The 19871-nt window shown below is 29.9% G+C and overlaps 2 protein-coding genes across 3 annotated transcripts; one reads left to right on the top strand and one right to left on the bottom strand.

The window, feature by feature from the left end:
• Window positions 1-3545: 3545 nt before the first annotated feature.
• Window positions 3546-5920, bottom strand: LOC113863093 (RING-H2 finger protein ATL7-like). 2 transcript variants are annotated; one of them, XM_027496512.1, is made up of 4 exons: window positions 5870-5920; window positions 5379-5757; window positions 4710-4813; window positions 3546-4480 (listed from the first exon to the last, which is right to left on the bottom strand). In XM_027496512.1, the coding sequence occupies exons 2-4, from the start codon at window positions 5538-5540 to the stop codon at window positions 4174-4176; spliced, it is 573 nt and encodes a 190-aa protein (XP_027352313.1). In that variant the 5' UTR covers window positions 5541-5757; window positions 5870-5920; the 3' UTR covers window positions 3546-4173. The 2 variants fall into 2 exon arrangements, 1 of the variants encoding a protein (XP_027352313.1); XR_003504517.1 differs by having other exon boundaries at window positions 4710-4809; window positions 5379-5900.
• Window positions 5921-14843: 8923 nt separating this feature from the next.
• Window positions 14844-18697, top strand: LOC113862861 (50S ribosomal protein L22, chloroplastic-like). Its single transcript, XM_027496117.1, has 6 exons — window positions 14844-15075; window positions 15162-15238; window positions 16157-16324; window positions 17362-17472; window positions 17923-17989; window positions 18126-18697. The coding sequence occupies exons 1-6, from the start codon at window positions 14940-14942 to the stop codon at window positions 18392-18394; spliced, it is 828 nt and encodes a 275-aa protein (XP_027351918.1). The 5' UTR covers window positions 14844-14939; the 3' UTR covers window positions 18395-18697.
• Window positions 18698-19871: the final 1174 nt, after the last annotated feature.

The raw sequence follows: 19871 nt of genomic DNA, 5'->3' as shown, positions 1-19871 counted from the left end.
ATATTTTTTATAAAAACATTCTATTTATTGATTCTCTAACTAATATCGATAACATGATTTAATTTTTATTTTAACAGTTCCATATTCCACTATTAGCAGAATTTGCTCCAACTCCACTTTAATGCCAACTAATTATTGTCCTTAATCTGCTTTAATTCAACACAATTTCTTCTGAATTTTTATTAAACGCATCAAACTATTTCCTCATTAAGAAGAGGTCATTAATGCATAGAGTGCAATATCACATATTTGAAGACTGCTTGTGAACATGGGAAGTTCTACACTTCTCTGGCATTTGTGTTAATGAAGAAGAAAAGGGAACACTCTAATTTGTTGGTGGTTCTTAACTTCGTACCACATGCTCTGACACCACTGTCTTTGTCGAACCTATGCAACCACCTGACCAAGAAAAGGGCAAGAGGAGACACAAAGTAAATATGGTGCTGTGTTATGAGAGACTAGACATTGATTGCTTTGCAATGTTTTGAGGGTCATGAAAGTTCTATATTTAGTTTCACTTTTCTTAGACATGGCAAATGAAGTTGTTTTAAATACTTTGTAGTTTAGAAAAAATATATATTGACTGAGAAACTGATCTAAGTAGTTGCAATGATTGTGCAGGCCTTTCAAAAGGTTCAAGAGAAAAAATTGCTTCTCTGGCATATATTCAATAAATGAAAATCACAACAATGTATTATCACAATACGTTAAATCAGTTACATAAATAATATAATGTCATTAAATTTGGTCAAAATAAAATTTAAAATATATTATCTGTCATAAAATTCTTTTTGATAAATTTTTTTAAGATTATTTTTGGTCTTCCATTATTTTTTTTCCCTACAATTAGGACTATACAATCAACCATTGTCCGTAGAAATAATGCAAATTGATTGGAGCCTTAGAATCATGCCCGATTCTGAGAGTAGTTTAGAAGTGCGATCGCTTAGGACACAAGCTTAAAAGAGAGTCAAAGTAAAAATCGTATTCTACTTTCACTTGAAAAAAATTCTAGCTCTTGCAGTTTACAATTGAAAAAAGATAAAAAAAATAAAAAATATCTTTTAATTTTTTGCACTTCACTTGCTATAAATTTAGTCGACTCTTAACTTTTGTAAACTCAAAACTTTATTTAATTCTAAAACTTTACTCTTCTTAGCATTAAAACTCATGTAGAATTTTAGTTTTCTCCAAAAAATTAAACAGTTATTGAGTTTTTTAAATCTGCAAATTGTTATCTAAATGTTTTAATCACTTATAGAATTTTTTTTACAGTTCCAGTGACTATATCATTAACTAAAAAAAGTTTTTTAGAGTTAAAGTTAATCAAAATCTATCTAAGGTCATCAATGTTACAAAAACGGTTGAATAGTCTTGTAATTTTATCAATCAATAAAGAATTTTTAGAAAACATTGATGTTAATGTTATTATTAATAATTTTGCATCTCAGAATGTTCATAGAACTCATTTTTTATGATTTTTTTTTGTTTCTATAATGGATTATAACATAAGAGTTGTTTGAATAAAAGAACATTTTTTTATTTTTATTAAAAAAAATTATAGCCACTTAAAAAAATGTATTATTTTAATAAAATTATTAATATATTTTTATTTTATTTATTACATTTTATTTTTTTAGAAGACTCTAATTTTCTATTTCACCTAAGATCCCAAAAAGTCAAGAATGGCCCTGCTTAGAATATTGTTGAACATGATTTATTTTGTATCATATGATTCAGTCTTGCACATACAAAAAATGATTGACAGGAAAAAAAGGGGAAAATAGTGTGTCACTCTTAGAAGTTTACCAGCCAAGATTTTTAGAGGAAAAGAAACAGGTTATTTTGGTTCAATTGTCATCAATTTATTATTCAAAAATTGCATACTATTATACTTTCTTTTTAAAGAGACAGTTAAAATGTGTGGAATTCAGAAAATGAAAATAAGAGTGAAAGATGATTGTGAATCCTTTATACCATGTGTTGTAGGTAACAAATAGTGCTTCACTACGTTCATCTATAGAATAACAAGAACAGACCTTAAAAACAGATGTCCCTTTAAACAGTTTCCAGTATCACAAAATTATGCAATATGCATATTGCAAGTCTCACAGAGAACCCAGAGTTTTTTTCTAAATGTTAAAGATATGCTTAAGAAACCAAAGTAAAAAAAAAAAAAGTGATTAAACTAATTCATTTTGTATGTACTGAACATTCTTTTTGAAAATCTGAAAGAGACTGGAACAATCATAAGCTGGATTTAGTTCATAGATAATTAGTAATTATACTAGCATTTCCATTTTTCAATCAGCATTCTTTACATTAAGTTAAAGCACTTCCTTAACTCCTGCCATTATTCCTTTCATTTATGCTCTACTAACCAAATTGACCTTTATGACATACTTCAAAAATAAACAATCACATAGTACTGCACCAACACTTCCACAAATTCACATGAAAATGCATCTCCAAGCTGCAGTGATAGCTCATTTTCAAAACAAAAATCAAGATTCTAATATGCCACCGTGCACATGGATAGATCAAAGTTACAACTTGCAAGATGATGGGGCATTAAATTTGGTAATTTAATTTACAGATTTAACATTGTGTGCTTGAATTCCACGCTCCAAGTTGGGGGAACTAACTTGCACATAATGATTCTGTGGCTGCAACTAAATGAAGGAGTACAACAATGGGCTGAATAGTGAGTTGTGCACAGACAGAAAATTAACCCATTTCCAGAATGACTCAACTCAATTTATTCAGATTGATCAATGGGAAACAACGAGAGAACAATTTATGACAAGAACAAGACTTTTTTCTTTGAATTTTCTACAATATCTATATCAATTTATCCAACTATATATAATACTATTTTTTTTAAAAATCTTTCAATTTAATTACTTCATTTAATTTTTTCTATTAAAGTTTCATTTATTTCATGTTTATGTTTCTTGGCTTTACATCTTTCCAACCTTTCAAGTTTTAATTTTAAATTTACTTATTTTTCTGAATTTTAAAATACTAACAACTGGAAGTACACTATTTTTTAGTAAGTTAGAAAAAATTATAATTTTATTCTATATTACCCTTAAATAGAATAATGATCTGTCTCACACACACATCCGTACAATATTTATTGTTATTATCTTTTACATATAATATTCAAATTCCTCTTTTTAATATTTCTTTTCATGTTATAAAAAAGTCTAAGACAGCAAGTTCAAGCAAAAAAAAAAAGTAAAATTTGAAAAGTCAGAAACACGAAAATGTTAAGAAACACATATACGACATAAATAAAAATCCATAGATGAAAATTAAAATAAATTTAAAAGCAAGAACTTCTTTGCTATATGTCAATTTAAAATTATGGATAGATAGATGAATTGAGAGAAAAATAGAAAGACATAAATAAATTATAATAAAAATATTATAATTTACACTGTGTACCGCATTAATATTAACGCTATTTCATTGCATAGCTTGACAGATATATTTGGTATAATATTTCAATGTGTAGTTATTGTTGTGAGTAACTTCAGGGGGCCTGTTTGAAGATATATTTGGTATAACCATTTGCTGATGCAAATAAATGGAAGAACTTTCTGCTATAAATACTATTATAAAAATTGGATCTGCAGTAAATGGGAGAAATGGTAGCATAATCAGCTATCAGATACCAGTATATTCTCTAGTTGGAAAAATAAACACTATACAACATGTTAAAACAATTAAAACATGTAAATAGCAATGCTTTTATTTTTCTAATAATTTCATTTCTTTCACATTGATACATATTATCCCACTATCCAAATTTTCTAGATACGACCAATGACAAGAAAAAAGTTGCTGCTGAAAAGTAATTGTACAAGGAAAAAAAAATTGAATTCAGACATTTGTTTAATCTGTAATGCATAAAAAGAGTAATGTTCTTGTTTGAGTAGGTGATGCAATGACAAAAAAACTTCAACTTGGTATGCAAGAAATCCCACCAAAACCTTGGCCTGCATATGCCACAAAAGGAAAACATATTTACACCACCAAGTGAATATGAAGGCCATATTACAGACAAAGAATATGAATCCAATTTATAATTAGAAGCATTCCTCTATAGAAGCACAAATTCTACACTTTTATCTTTTTGAGCAGAACAAGCCCTTTAGCTCTCTTAGATCATTGCCTAGCTTCTGGTTCCCCAGAAGATGGTTGCAAGGAGTTACTAGCAGTAGGTTCAACATGTCTCTCAATATCTTCATTCCTTTCTGATGAGTGAGAGTCATCAGGAGTTTGGCTCATGGTAAATGTCACAGGTCTCACATGCTTTGTTTCAGAAGAGTTTTTCAATGGCAGACGGCATACCGGACATGTAGATTGTTTTCTCAGCCATATATCTATGCAAGAAAGATGAAAACTGTGGCCGCATTTAGGCATGATGCGCAACACTTCTCTTTCTTTGTAATCTGCCAAACATATTACACACCTGCAGAAGCAAACTTGGTTATTTATCTATTCATTGACCCTTTCTTGCATGAGCTTATTTATCTATCAAGTTCTGCTTGTATTAGTATATCATGAGATCTTATAACAAAAAATTAAACGAACAATGTTTAGTAGTGAGAAAGTTACTGTATCAGTTTAAAATCTTTTGTCAATGAAAATATGAGGAACTTGTGTTCTCTATGACCTATAATTGAGAGACTAAACTTAACTGTGTATCTTGAATAGAGCTGAAAGCCTCTTGGTTGAACTTCAAAGTGGGGATTGCATCAAGCAGAACAGGTTCAGGTTCAGTGTCATTAACATGATGTTCTGGCTATCAGTAAACAATGAAAAATTAAATTCTAAAGCGCACAACCTTAACGGATTACAGAATGTTATAAACTAAAATACAAGTTAGACACTAGTGGCTAACCATTATTTGGAGGGTCCGGAAACATGCAAATTCATGAATTTGAAATTAGATGATATATTGACAATGACAAAGCAGTGTCCACTAAACCTAGGATTAGAATATTCATACATCTAACCAAGACAAATGTCAAACCAAATTTAGGGGCAGTATGTACAATCATTGATATAAACAGCCAATTCTACATCTGATTGAAAATTATAGCTAAGGCACAAATTTATTTTTGGAAATAGAATGCAGCATTTGCATCAGGATCTCAAGTTTAAAAACAACAGAAAATTGAAGCTATCCTCCCTCATTCCTCATACTAATATTGGATCAAAGCAACAATATACTACTCATGAGCAAAGAAAATAGAGATTATAGTATTGATAAAAGAATCATAAAAATTGAGCAAAGTACCAAAATCAAGTTATGTTCTCAAGCAAAAACAGCACACAAGAAAAGGGGAAGACAAAGATGAAATTACCTGTTCTAAATCAATTCTTGAATCAATCTCATACATCATCCGAGACTCAACACCCCCTCGTAGCCTTCCACAAATTATTCTGGTGCAGACAAACACAATGAAAGTGGCACTCATGCCAAACCCAATAACCGTGGTCACCAAATTGGTACCTGAACCCAACATCTCCAACCCAAAAACCAATCCACAAAACACAAGATGTATCCGCAACAAACCCCAAAAGCTAGAAAACGCATAAAGAACAACACAAGCCGCACCACAACATAACAACACCCCACTTCACAGATTCTTCAACACAAGCCCAATAGTGATGACACCCCACATACACATCAGGTATAACCCACCAAAGTGACAAGTCCAAAGAGACAAAAGGAGATGAAAACTAAGAAAAACAAAGAAAATAAGAGATACCCATGTCAGAAAAATGGAAACTTTTGAGGTTTACAGAGAAAAAGAAAAGAAAAAACCATGAATTATGAAGAGATGGGAATTACAGTGGCTTTGTTGTGACTCAAAGGATGGTGGTGGGGGAACAGACAAAGTAGAGAGAGAGATGTGGGAAAAAGACCCTCTTAATCTCATTCCCTCACTCGAATTAGAATGGTGATGGTGGGGTCCACTGCATGAGGTGGACCACACATGTTGGCGATTTGTAGATCAGACGGTTGAAAGTGGCTGTCATTTTTTCGGCGGCAAAAGATCTTAACGGTAAAAAAAACACATGAAGCAGCACAGCACAAGATTCCCTCTGGATTTTGAGGATCTGACACCACTCAAACTGCTTCAGCTTATGTAATTGTAATGCAAGATTTCATGTTCTGTCTAATTCTCTTGTTATATCATTTTTGGAAATTAAGTTTGATCTGAACATAAAAGTCCTTTTTTAAGAATTTAACATAAAATAGTATGTTAAATAAAACTTCATTATTATTTCATGAAATATTTTATTCTATCATAATAATTATTGCAAGTTACATTTTCAAAAACTTATGGTTCTGTCATAATATAGCAATTTGGATCCGATCCAACATATTTTTCTTTGGAATTTTCTGCAAGCAAAATTCTAACCGTGCGTTTACAGTTCCATGATTCATATAAATTAAATTAATAGAACAATAAACGATTCATCTAGTTACATTGGTTGATATAATTTTGACATTGGAAAATTACAAATAAAAGACTAATCTTTCATGCATCATGAATGCGAGATTGGTGAATAATAACATGAGTTTAATGAAATTTTCAATAAAATTAGTTAATGACAGTATGAGATTGATCAATATATTTCCTAAATTTGTCAATTTTTTAATAGAGGGAAATTTACTAAACATAATATAATATATGTGTTATGATTAATTATTTTAAAATTTACTTTATTAATCAAATAAAAATATATTAATTATTATTTTGATCGATTACATGAAAAGTTTCTTATATTTTAATTTATTTCATTTAAATTATCTAAAAAATCAATTTTTATAATAAAATAACAAAAAGGAGCATAAATTTATTTGTATTAATTAATTTTAGATTTAAAATAACTAATAATTAAGATTAAATGATAAATAAATATTTATTAAAAGTAATATATTTTATCGTAATATTTAAAATCTTATATATTTGTAAATATTTTTCCTTTTTAATAGAAATAATCCAAGATTATAATATAATTTTTACAAATATTACCGAACAACAAGAGAGAGAGAGAGAAAACCATAAATAGTTTTTTTTTTTATGAAAACAAATAATAGCTCTAAAATAATCAATCCAAACATATGCCTAATAATACATGATTGGATAATAAAAAAAAACATTAAAGATATATAATATATTAAAATTAGATTATTATTAAAATATTTCATTAACTATTATTTATATTTAATAAAACTATTTATTTAATTTTAAACTAAGAACTAGTAAGATGCTTGACAATTACTAAGACAATAAAATAAGATCTTATTTTTGTGTGTAAGAAACATATTAACAAAACAAGCGAAAACCAAGGAAACATCACATTCTTGTGGGATGAGCTGTTTTCCTTATACTTTAACCATTGCTCTCTCTCTCTCTCTTTCCACCGTCTCTTGTTTTTCTTAGGGGGCAAAACAAGATGTTTTACTATTTTGATTTTTAAGTCAATCTTACCCATTAAGGAAAATAATAATAACGCTGACAAAAATGTTTACTATAATTAATTGAGATGTGATATTTTTTTCTGTGTAAGGAAATTAGGTGTGTTGTTACTTTTAATCCCAAAAACAGTTATTAAGAATAAACCAAATTAAAAAGTTTTATTTAGTTGTAAGTTTAAAATCTTGCTGCTTCTTTCTTTTCTTTGTTTATACAGTTTAAATAATCTTTTCCTATTCTATGAGGATTCCCCCTTAGAATAGCAACTAAGTTGAGCAGAGTGCAAGATCTCATACTTGGAGTTCTGATAAGGTACTTATTCCAATCTCAGATTCAAACTTAAAATTAAATAAAGGGGTAGATCTCTTTGATGCATATTATTTGCTGTCTTTATCGCATAATTATTCTATTAACAAATTGCCTGAAAGTCCCAGTGGTATCTTTTTAACTTGCACGTAAGTCAATGAATATAAGAACTTTAAAGTAAATTAGGTTTAGAAATGCTGTAATTTGTTTTTCCTAATTCAAAATTTTTAATTTCTAAAAATAAGAGTATGTTTGAGTTCTCTTTTAAAAAGAGTTTTTTTTTTTTTAAATTGAAATGCAACTCAAATGCAGATAATTAAACTCAAGCAAAGTTTTCATTCCACCAACCCTGAGTTGACCAAATAAAAGACTCCTTGTGAGCTTCTCAATGTGACACAAAGCCTCACAATAGTCATGTGACAGGGAAAAGAGAACAAAATTTATGAGAAAAATACAAACACTAGCTAGCACTTAGCTCAAGGAAAAAAATAATAACAGTATAGGAGGAAAGGAAAGGAAAGAAAAGATACCAGCCATTAAGAGAAGGGGACATAAGCTTTTTGTATACAATTAAACCTCAATGCCAATAGTCAACACTCTCTATGTGTTTGGATAACGATATCTCCACTTCTTCCCACATGACACTATTTAAAATACAGTGAGAATTTTCAATCTTCTAAGTTTTAACCATCGTCATGACCCCAAACATGCCTTGAGGTCAATTGCAACTTGCAGGGAAGAAACTTTTAGAAAAACTATTTTTCAGGGCTGCATCTATTTGATATAAGACAGTGACAAAACTCAAATAAACTTTTTCAAATGCCCCTTTTGTATATTAAATGAAGCTAATAGATTGTAACATAATTATGATAGTTAAACGAGATATTTAATATTTTAAAATATGAAACATGTAGTCATCATTCTCACTGGAAGCTAGAATTAAATCTAGGCAAGTGGGAGAAGATCCAATACATCTGCTTTCCCTTTTGGGTGATTAATCATTTATATTGTGGAGCCAAAGTTCTACTTGAATGTTCATATTCAGTTCAAAGCAGATTTTAACATTCAAGGAAGGGAAAAGTACTTGAGTGTAAACTTTAGTACTGAAAATCAGATTCATGAAAGGACATAAAGAAAACAAATATATGAACTTTGAAGGTAGCATGTATAAAGATAGAACTCCACTTCACACAGTGAAAGATGATAGGGAGGGCCACAAGAAGCCATAAGAATGACATGGTTATTTTTGGCCTTGCAAACAACTTTGGAGTTTGGAATTTTGATGTTTTGGGTAGTTTCTTCCTGTCACAAGCAAAGGCATAAAATATAGGAAACGTAGAAAACTCAAATTTTTAAAATAAAAGAAAACAAAAAAGTTGTGTCTGAAATATATCATAAACCTTCTCCATGTAATCAATAAGAATTGTCAATCAAGTATTCTCCAAAATTGACATGAAAGTTACATATAAAAAAGGTTAGGTAACTAGTCAACTTAGGTCCCTTTAGAGAGGTATTTTACTTGTAGAGACAGAACAAAGGTGTACCAAATAATTCAACACTAAATTGGTTCAAACTTCAATGGATCGATTATGATTACGATCATGAAAATGAGGTGCCCACTAACTTGTCATATTGCTGGAAAAGGAAGAAAGTTAATCCATATTTCTCTATAATAAATTGACTTGGATATATACATTCAAGAAATTGAGTGCTTATTAAGAAGAAAATATCCAATATATCTTTTCATACTATTTCATTTCTTTATGCTTAGGAGAAAGTGACAACGGTTACATGTCTTCAATAAAAATTGAGCAACAGCCGACATTTCTTTATACTATTTCAACGGTTAGCGCCTTATTTTGTGTTTTTATTTTTTTAATTATTAGCATCTATTAAAATGACATATTACCTTTAATTTAAAGTAAAAATGAAGTGATATTTTGATGCTTATTAAATAAAAAAATTAATTTTTTCATAAATAACATATTTAGTATTTTAATACAGTTGATCAATTTTTTGTTCTAAAACCGTCGATATCTAGGCTCCACGGACTAATTTAAGTCAAGTGAAGTGTTAAAAGTTATTCCCCCTAATTTTTAATACAACTATATTTTTAAAAGATTAAAAGTCGAAATCTCAAAAATTTAATTACAGTAAAAAGTTTAAAGAAATATTTATTAATAATTTATAAATTTTGTTAAGTTCATTTCTTAAAAACTAAAATTAAGCATTTAAAAGTAGTATTTTTTTATTAATATATATATATATATATATATATATGTATATTAACATTATAAATATATAATAAATACTCATTTCTTCAATGAAGTTGTGTTATTGTGGGTTGCTTAAACTCAATCCCAACTATTGAGATTAACATTTTTTTCATAATTTATTTAGTTTTTCTAGTTTTGTAAAAAAAAAAATTACAGAGATAGAAGTATTAATTAATGATTCATTCATATTATAGATGTTCAGAAATTAACACACTACCAAAGTAAAATATGCTGAAAATTTTTATAAATAACAAAAGAATGATCAGAAGTGAAAGGAACACATTCTCTCTGACCTATTTCGTCTCATTTGTTGAAATTTATTACAATTTATAAAAATACATATGAGAATTGTATAATTAGCAGTGAAATTTACATTATTTTTGTTATTTTTAATAAATTTTAATCACAAATAAAAAAACGTGTATGTTAAAGAATATATTTTTAAAATTTCTATAATATATCCATAACCTTGCAACAATCGAAGCTACACATATGCAACTATGGGGACAAGATTTGTTCAGACATATAGAGGTTGTCACTCACACTTGTAGTTTTCTCTTCATATATGTAATGAACCTCTCTTTGCATGAGAAAGCATGAGCTCCAAAAGGGAAGGTTTTCATGTGATATCTTCTATAACAAGAGAATGCCCACTCCAAAAGAGACTTAACTATATATACAGTGTCAATTACACCAAGGAAACATATCAAATCCTAGTCAATACAGCTTCAACAACTAATTAGGCTCATAAGCTTCAAATTTATCCAAAATAACTTTAGCAACTATTTACATATGAAACAGGTTAAGCTTGAGTAATGTGCCTAAGAACAGCACCAAGGAAAGCATGTATTAATAACATAAGGATTAACCATCTCCAAAATTTGAAGGTAAAAGGTGAGATTAGATCCTATACATGATTTCACAATTAATTGAATTCTCCCAATAAGATATCAGCATCAGATAACTACATGGACGAAAAAAACCTTTAAAAATTTTGAGATGAAACTTTTATGGAAAAGAAGTGAAACATGTAGACGTTACTAAGAAAACTAATGGACCCTCAACATACTTTAAAGCGTTAGAACTGAAATACTTTATGTCTAAGTATGACATATAACTACCTTAGATTGTCCCTTTCTGGTTTCTACCTGGAAAGTGGCATCTGTGTAATAATTAGTTTGCTAGTTTCCATCATATCATTGTCAGAATAAGAAATCTCTCAAAAATGAAATGAGATCTATAAAATTACCGAAGTAAATATATATCAAAACCTGTACATGTACATACATGTGAAGATCTGCACATGTGTTGAGCTTGTAGAACCTTCAGTCCTTTGTTATAATTAAAAAACCCAAAAGGGCACTTCTTCATGGAATTTTTCATTTTCCTCTATAGAGAAAGATGAGATTTACATAGCAGCATCTCCGATGTCATTTCAATCAATTTTTTTCTTTACGCTTGTTTCCACTGAAATACTGTGAATTGAAATATACATTCACTAAAATTGTACCATGTCATGAGTTTGTTTGCATTGACATGGTGAATGAAATTTTCAAAATTCAGTGGAACCCACAATAAGACATTTCCCTTGAATGTTGCGATAAAATGAGGCAACATGATGAGCTGGACTTCTAAAGACATAAATAGCCCTGATTAAAAAAATTATAAATTATATAGCGTATTTCTATTAATAATATAAGGGTAAAATATTCTCTCTTTATATATATATATATATATATATATATATATATATATATTTCAATTTATCTAATTTATTTTTCTATCCATCTTAACACTATCTTTTTAATTCTATTTTTCATTTTTTTTCTTTATTTTTTCTCTCATCCAAATACGTAATTAATAAGCCAAGTAGATTGTGATTCGAGGCAAAATTTATTTGCAATTTTTAGGTTTAATTTATTAAAGAAGTTTTTTTTTTTTGTTGTCTTTAGGCCAGGAGATTCACATAAGTACACTATGATACTAATGCCTTGAGCCAAGGGTAGTGTGTAGGTAAAACTCTATGCTTGACTTAATATAATAAAGGATCATATAATATCAAGCATCTAATTTGTTATGGTAGATAATCAAACAAACACATTTTAGCATCAACTTGTCACTTGGAAAATGCTTTACAACATTCACATGACACAAAATAATTTAGTAGACAAAAAGGGGTTTCCCTTTTTCTGTCTTACCAATTAAAGGTAGACATTACAGTTTGGTAGTGTGATGCATACTGCCATTTAGCCAAATTCACGTGGCTATTTGCCATAATATCAACCTTTATCGATATGTTCATGCAAGGAGGTAAGCAACAAGCACCTATTATTAATCAAATTGAAGTACTAAACAAACATCAAATCTGGGTGAAAGAGCACTTGAATCATGTAAACAACCAAAAGCTTGAAAAATTAAGTTTCCACTTCATCATTGTTTCATCTCAATTATTCTACTATTCAGCCTTTTCAAATGTGGTGAATATTTCCTAATGCAATCAATTTATTCACATGAAAAACAAAACACACCCACGTGATTATGACTTTACACATCGTATCCTTGGACCTTGATGTTGACTCAAGAAGGAACTGAAACACGGAAAACCAATGCTGAAACTCAACTACACTATCAAGTCAAAATAATAACACAAAAGCCTTATGATCTAGAGACATGAAAAAATTAGGAAGCCAAATCAGGAACTAGATCGAAGAACACTCCATAATCGAAGTCCTAACTACAAGCACATGAATGTCCCTATAAAGACAAACATAAGGGGCATCACTTTCATCATATTTTCTACTTCACCTTCACTAAGCAATGTAACAAGCACACAAAAACATGGGCTTGTACGACCCTTCACCTTCCTTCTTCTGCTTCCTTACATCAGTCAGCACTCAGCACCCATTTCATCATATACACATGAAACCCATCAAAGCAATCAAAATCCAGGGAATAATATAAAATAATCTCGCCCGTTTATATGTCTCCTTTAATTTCATGTTTGTACAATTTAAAAAGAGTTTTTATAAGTTATACCTTGAGATAAATAACCTATCTTAGACAGTAAAACTAAGGCATTATATTGAAAACTGTTTCAATATTTTATTTAAATTTCTTAAAAACAAAATATCTTATTAGTCTACCTAGGATAGAGTTTTTTTTATTCCGTGAGATAGATTAGATAAACTCATTTAAAAATGATACCTTAAAAAGATAAGTGAGAAAAAGAGAAATGCTTTAATGAGAATTTTTTCTTCACTTGCAAAAAAGGCTTACACACAAAAATAGATAAATGAGCAAAAAAATATAAAAATAAATTTGTCTCTATCTCTAAAGTGAGAAAATAAATATTTATCTTTAAATTTAGAATGTAAATGATTATAGTGGACTTTAAATTTAATCAATTATCGATATGCCTTTACTTGACTCTATAGAGTTGAAAAGGAAAAAAAAAAAAGAAGGAAAAAGCTGCCGTTAATCTATTGTTTGATAATTGATAATTTCCATAGGTTCACATATTTTGGATCCCTCCTATTTAGGGAAGGAGAGGGAAATTATCAGTGTAAGTCTCACTTTTTTTTTTCTGACATTCTACTCATTATCTAATTTTTTTAAAGTATACTAATTTTATAAAATATAAAATAATAAAGTAATTAAATATTTATTTACTTATGATTACATTCTTTCTCTAGATTTAGCTTCTTTAAAATAACAAAACGTGTAAAGTGAGAAAATAGAGTAATATTTATTAGTAGTTTTAATTTACATATTTCGTAAATATAATTAACTTTAACTCAACAATGAAAAAAGCCTTATTTTCACTTTACATATTTTTTCAGACTCAAATTGAAAAAAGAAACTTGAAAAATTATGGCTATTGGAAGAGCCAAAAAAACACTTTTTTTTTTTTATTGTGAAAATATGTATTGGTTTTAAAAATTATGTGAGTGGAAGAGCCTGAGCAAAGGGGTCCCTCCATGTAAAGATTTTGATGATTGGGGCAGAGAGCAATAAGGGAGCAGACCATCTTTTTATTGAAATTCACATTAGACTCGAATGCTTTGCTATTTGAACAACCTTGAGTCTAAAACTTAGTTTCTTAGTTTTGGGGTAAAAATGAAGGCCCAGAAATTGGCCCAACAGCAGCAATTCTACAATGGCAAAATGATGGGCAAGAAGGTTAAAAGATGAACAGAGAATGCAGCATGCTTGCATTGCTTTGCTTAACCCCTCTGAAAAAGATCTAACATAGACATGCCCCAATCTAAAATAACTAATCGCTTTTTCGAACTCCCACAAAATTTATAATCTATATACATATCATTCTTGATCATATAAAATTATCTACATTTTTTTTATACAATTATATAAATTAAGAGAGATAAAAATTATATATATATATATAATCAAGTAAAATTTTGTTAAATTTTAAACTGTAAATATGATTAACCTTTTTATAATCAGTTTCACACAGCACTTAATGTTTTAATGTAAAAATTATACTTAAAATTTATTTAAACACATTATTATTACATTTAATAAATAAAAATTAATTTAAAGATTTTACTAATATCAATTCTTATGACTGAGTTTAAATAGTGAAAAGTAATATATTTGTTATTTTAAACTCAGTCATTAAAACTGATTTTATTTATTTATTTAAATTTCATGAAACTCAAAATCAGAGGAAAACTAAATTGGTGAGCAGTAAAGTGTTTTCTTTTTTATATATAATTAAAATTAAAGGAGGGAAAATGAAGATAGCAGCAGGCACAGTCTCCCAGCCCTAGCTAGGTCTGATGAAAAGCACAAATTGTTGATCTGATGAGCATTTGTTCTTCTGCAGAATAAAATGGTGCAGTGGCAAAGACACATATTCCCAATTCTTCGTCACATTCAAAAGGGAGTAGTAGCTGAACACCACGCCATTCCCAATCATTCAGCTGCGAGCATTGTAATTTCTCGCTTAGCCTCTTCTTTATCACAAGGTTAACACTTTTCTCTTTTCCGCTTTTCATATCTTTCACCGAATCTGTGTGGAGTTTGTATCAAAACCCTTACTTTCGAATTGTAGGTCAGTTGGGGAGAAGCGCGTGGGCCACAACTTCTCCATATTTCTCAAACCCTCTTTATCACTGTTTGCAACATCAGGTACGATATGGAGCATAGTGAGCTAGTGTTGGATTAATGTATACCAAATAAGTGTGCTGTTATTGTTGTAGTAGCAGTAGTAGTAGTGATTTGTTGCAGATTTGGAGACCTAAAACAGCAATCTCCCTTGATATTTGTGTTATCTGCATGGTGAAATCTGATTCAGCTATATATTTGATTTCACATTTTCTGATTGCTAATTTTTTGTACAATTGGTTGTTTGATGTTTTGTGGAGATTATTAGGTTTATCCCAACTCTAGAGATTTTTTGACAATTAGGTTTAAAGGGTTTGAACAAGAGAAAGAGATGATGATTTTGTGGGATTGTGCTATGTTTGCTTTTCTATAGTGCAAATAGTTGGAGAAGAATGTTTTGATTTTTCAAGGTGTTTTGATGTTTGTTGAAATGTTTTGGGAAAGAATAAGATTTTTGGCTTCTCTTTGGTGCTTAACTCATGGTCTTTTAAGTGGTTTGCCATTCCAGATTTATGTATTGATAGGACCGCCATGCAAGGTTACTCTTGAGTTCTGTTTTACTGGTTCTTTGTAATTTTTTCTTTCATTAGTTTTCTTGTGGAGGATAACTTATCCACCCATTCTTATATATCTCATCTCTCTTAATGAATTTCTTTTTATGTCATAAACAAAATTACCTTCAAGATGATTCTCCTTTCTGCTTGCTAAATTGTGGAAAACTTTTCTTGACTTTATGATCATCCCTCATCAAACTACATAATAGACAATTTTGTTTTATATTTATCTTCCAACTCATCAAACTACAATGTTGGGGCATACCGAGCTAGTGTTATAATTATTATAATTTAATATCTCTGTATGGATTGCGTTTATTTACTACTGATTGTGCCCTCTTTTTAACTTCAGCTTTTGTATTTTATAATTTGAGTGTTTCCATTTCAGGGAATTTCAAGTTCTACTCGGTTGCTGGCAAATTCATCTGAGGAAACACCTGTTTCATCACCATTAGCCCCAGTTGCATTATTGGATGGTTCAAAAGGTGACGACCAGAAGCAGAAAGCTGTTACTAAGCCAGAAAAAGTTCAAGCAGTATTAAAGGGAATAAAGCAGGTTTGAGATGTCTTATAACTGTTTGTGATTATTATTATTTATTTTTTTACATGCACAATTTCGATGTAAGTGCTTAACAGTTAACATTCAATCTTACACTAAGAGAATGTTTGATAAACCTGAAAAATTATAAATTGAATGCATTTTATTTGAAAAGATTTTACTTTTAAGTGCTGAAAAGTGCACTAAAAAATGTTTAACATTTGATATACTAAACATGGAAACGCCAAAGGAAATTATTGTCATTTGATGATTTAAATTGAGAAATAGTAGTTACATGTTCATTCAGTAAAGCCAATGTACTGAGGGTATTCAGCTGCATATTTTACTTTAAAAAAGTTATTTCAAGATTTATATTATCTTGTAAATCAGAGAATAGAAATAGAACTGTATATTGATAAATGAGCAAACTCCTTCTGTCACTGTTATACGAATTAAGAAGTAACATGAAGAGGAAGGGATATATATACATACTGCCTAAACTTCAAGGATTTGTATCTCTCTATACTTCAATTCTTGCATAACCTTGTTTCTTTCATATATATACTCCAGCACTCCCCTTGTGTTCCCTGCCACCTGTGCAGGTTCTTCATGTGCAAACCTTTCTGCTATTCTTAAACTTTTAAGCCGCAGCTGCTGGTACAATTATGCTGGCACCATTCCTCCTTGTCATTTGAACCAACAGACCTTGATTTTTGCTGTTATCTTGTGGTAATCACATTTCTAGGGTGCATGTTAAAGTGTATCACCGCTGGTATATTCAACATAGCAATAATATGAATACTGAAAAATTATAATGCTTTGTTTCATTTATATGGGCCCCTCCCATCTTGTTCAGAAACTTTTGTGTGTTATTTTAATCAGCATGTAACAACTTTTGCAGTCAAGTCAGCATTTAGTTTTTTAGCCATTGAAAAGCTTTCCTTAGATCATGGTTGCTGTGGAAACTGTTTTAATTTATGGTTTAAGCTTTGACGATCTGATTCACATCTGACTGGTTGCACTTATTACATACATTGTTTTCAATGGTATTTTAGAGTCCAAAGAAGGTCAACTTGGTTGCTGCCCTGGTTCGTGGTATGCTTGTTAAAGATGCATTGATGCAGTTGCAAGTGACAATAAAACGAGCAGCAAAGACTGTGTATCAGGTTGTAACACTTAAGTATTTCTCATTGTCTCAGCATTGTACAAGACTGTAAAAGCAACATATTTAATTGCTTTCTAAGTTCTTCTGCTTCACCACCCACTTTGCCCCCTTCCCCAGCCCACTTCCTTTTTGTCTTTGATCCCAAGAGCCCAGGTTTCAAAGAGATTATTCAGATTTTTACAATGGGACAATGTCATGGCAATGACTATGGAGGAATTGCAAGTATATTTTCCTGTTAGATTTCATTTTCCAATTTCATGATTTTTTTCCACTTAGAAGTTATAACAACAATATCAAATTCTTTGGGGTACTTCCTCTTCCATGTTCTGTGTTGGTATTCCCAACAACTTGTGATAATTTATATTCAAGGTCCGTTTGATTTCAATGGAGATGGAAGATTCTTCTGTTACCTTAATCGAAAGCATTTGTTTTAAAATCTTACACATTGCAGGTTATTCATTCGGCCAAAGCAAATGCCTCTCACAATCATGGGTTAGATCCAGAACGTCTCATTGTTGGTAATATTTTCAAGTTCAAAATTAGAAGTATAATTGTTCTGTCATGTATAATAGAATATCATTGCATCATTCAATCCATGTAGAGTAGGAAATCAACCTTAGTCGTTTTATCTCCGCGCATTCTTGTTTCTTGCAGCGGAAGCATTTGTAGGAAAGGGGTTTTTCAAAAAGAGGGTTTCCTACCATTCCAAAGGAAGATCGGGGATCAGAGTGAGAGCAGAATGCAGACTAACAATTGTAGTGAGAGAGATAACCCCTGAAGAAGAGGCAGATATTGCTAGGCTGAGAGTCCACAACTTCAAGAAGCTCACTAAGCGCGAGAGACGACTTGTGCCTCATCAGCTTATTGAGACGACTCCTGTTTGGGGCCGCAAACGTCAAAACTCGAGTGCTGCACCTGCATGAGTTTCATTGTTTCCATGCTTGTAGTATTTTTTGTTGAATAGATTCTTCTTGGCTATCACAGTTTATCATAGAAACAGTTGAGAAATTTGCAAACTAAGTTTGGTATCAGGAAATTTTGTCTGCCCCTTGTTGCAAATAATAAAATTTTGCACTGGACTATGTTCCTGTTATTTATTAGCTTATTTTTACTTCCTCCAGTGAGGACATGTCCTGTCCTATATGAAATGTGAATATCCTCTTGTTTTAAGCGGGGGAATGTAAACCTATGATTTTTTTAAGATAAGGGTATTCATGCACCATTTTATTATTTGCATTTATTAGTAAGTATACGCCAATCAGCAAATGTGTTTGCGATCAGAGTTGACTTTGATTACATATGACAAATGTACAAAACACGAAATGGAATGACACAGGTTTCAGAATGCTGTTCATAATTAGTAGTGTCACAGTATATGAACAGTGCATCGGTGAATTCGGGGGTGCGTTGCTCGTGGACAAGATCATGCATTTGGGAATAACTAGGATATAAGTGAAATACTCGTAAATTGGAACACAAATGAAAATACATATCCTAGATCACCTTTTTCAATTTTTGTGAGAAATTTTCAATATAGTCAGGAACGAGAGTGAAGAGCCCTTCCAGTTTTTATAAAACAAACTTTGAAGATTTATGCCAACGTTTAAGGGGGCAGCACTTGCATGGATCATATAACAAAGACAAATTTTCATTAGTGTAGTAAAGCATTGATTAAGAAATAAAAAATAAAATAATTTTATCAAAATATTATTAATTTTGATACATAATTTTTAATGTATCTTAATGTGAATTCTATTAAATATTATTTTAAAATTGTTAACCAATACCATTAAGAGTCTAAGATATTAATTAACAAAACCCTAAAATAAATTTAAATTATCTCTTAATTATTTCAAACTATTTATTGATAGCATAAAGTAGTCGCAGCAATGGCGTAAAAATAAAACTCTTAATTGAATGATAATGATAATAATAATTTAAAAAGCCAAATCAAAATGAGACCATAATTTAATTATCATAAACAATCCAATACAACTCACCAAACTCAATTTAGAACGTTCACGACTTATTCTATCTCATTAACGCCTTGACTCCAAATTAACTTTGAAAAAATAAACTCAATATATTTTAGAATTTAATTGAATTACACGCAATTAAGAATTACAATATTATTAATAATAGTTTATTTTATAATAATTGTTTTAAAATATCTACAATAACATTTAATTTATTAACAGTGTAAAAATTATTATACAATCAATATATTAAAATTAAACTTTGTATTTTAAGAAGATATTCAATTCTACATCAAAACATTCTAACTCAATATCGTATTTTATATTGTTTTAAAATAATTTATTTTAAATATACTCAGTCTAAATTTTTTTACTTTGTGTACTAATAATAGATTGTCGTATCATCAACCATCATAAATAAATA

This window comes from Abrus precatorius, unplaced genomic scaffold, assembly GCF_003935025.1.
Source record: "Abrus precatorius isolate BTA unplaced genomic scaffold, Abrus_2018 Scaffold3, whole genome shotgun sequence".
Lineage (NCBI taxonomy): Eukaryota > Viridiplantae > Streptophyta > Magnoliopsida > Fabales > Fabaceae > Abrus > Abrus precatorius.
This window is presented reverse-complemented; position numbering and strand designations above follow the sequence as displayed.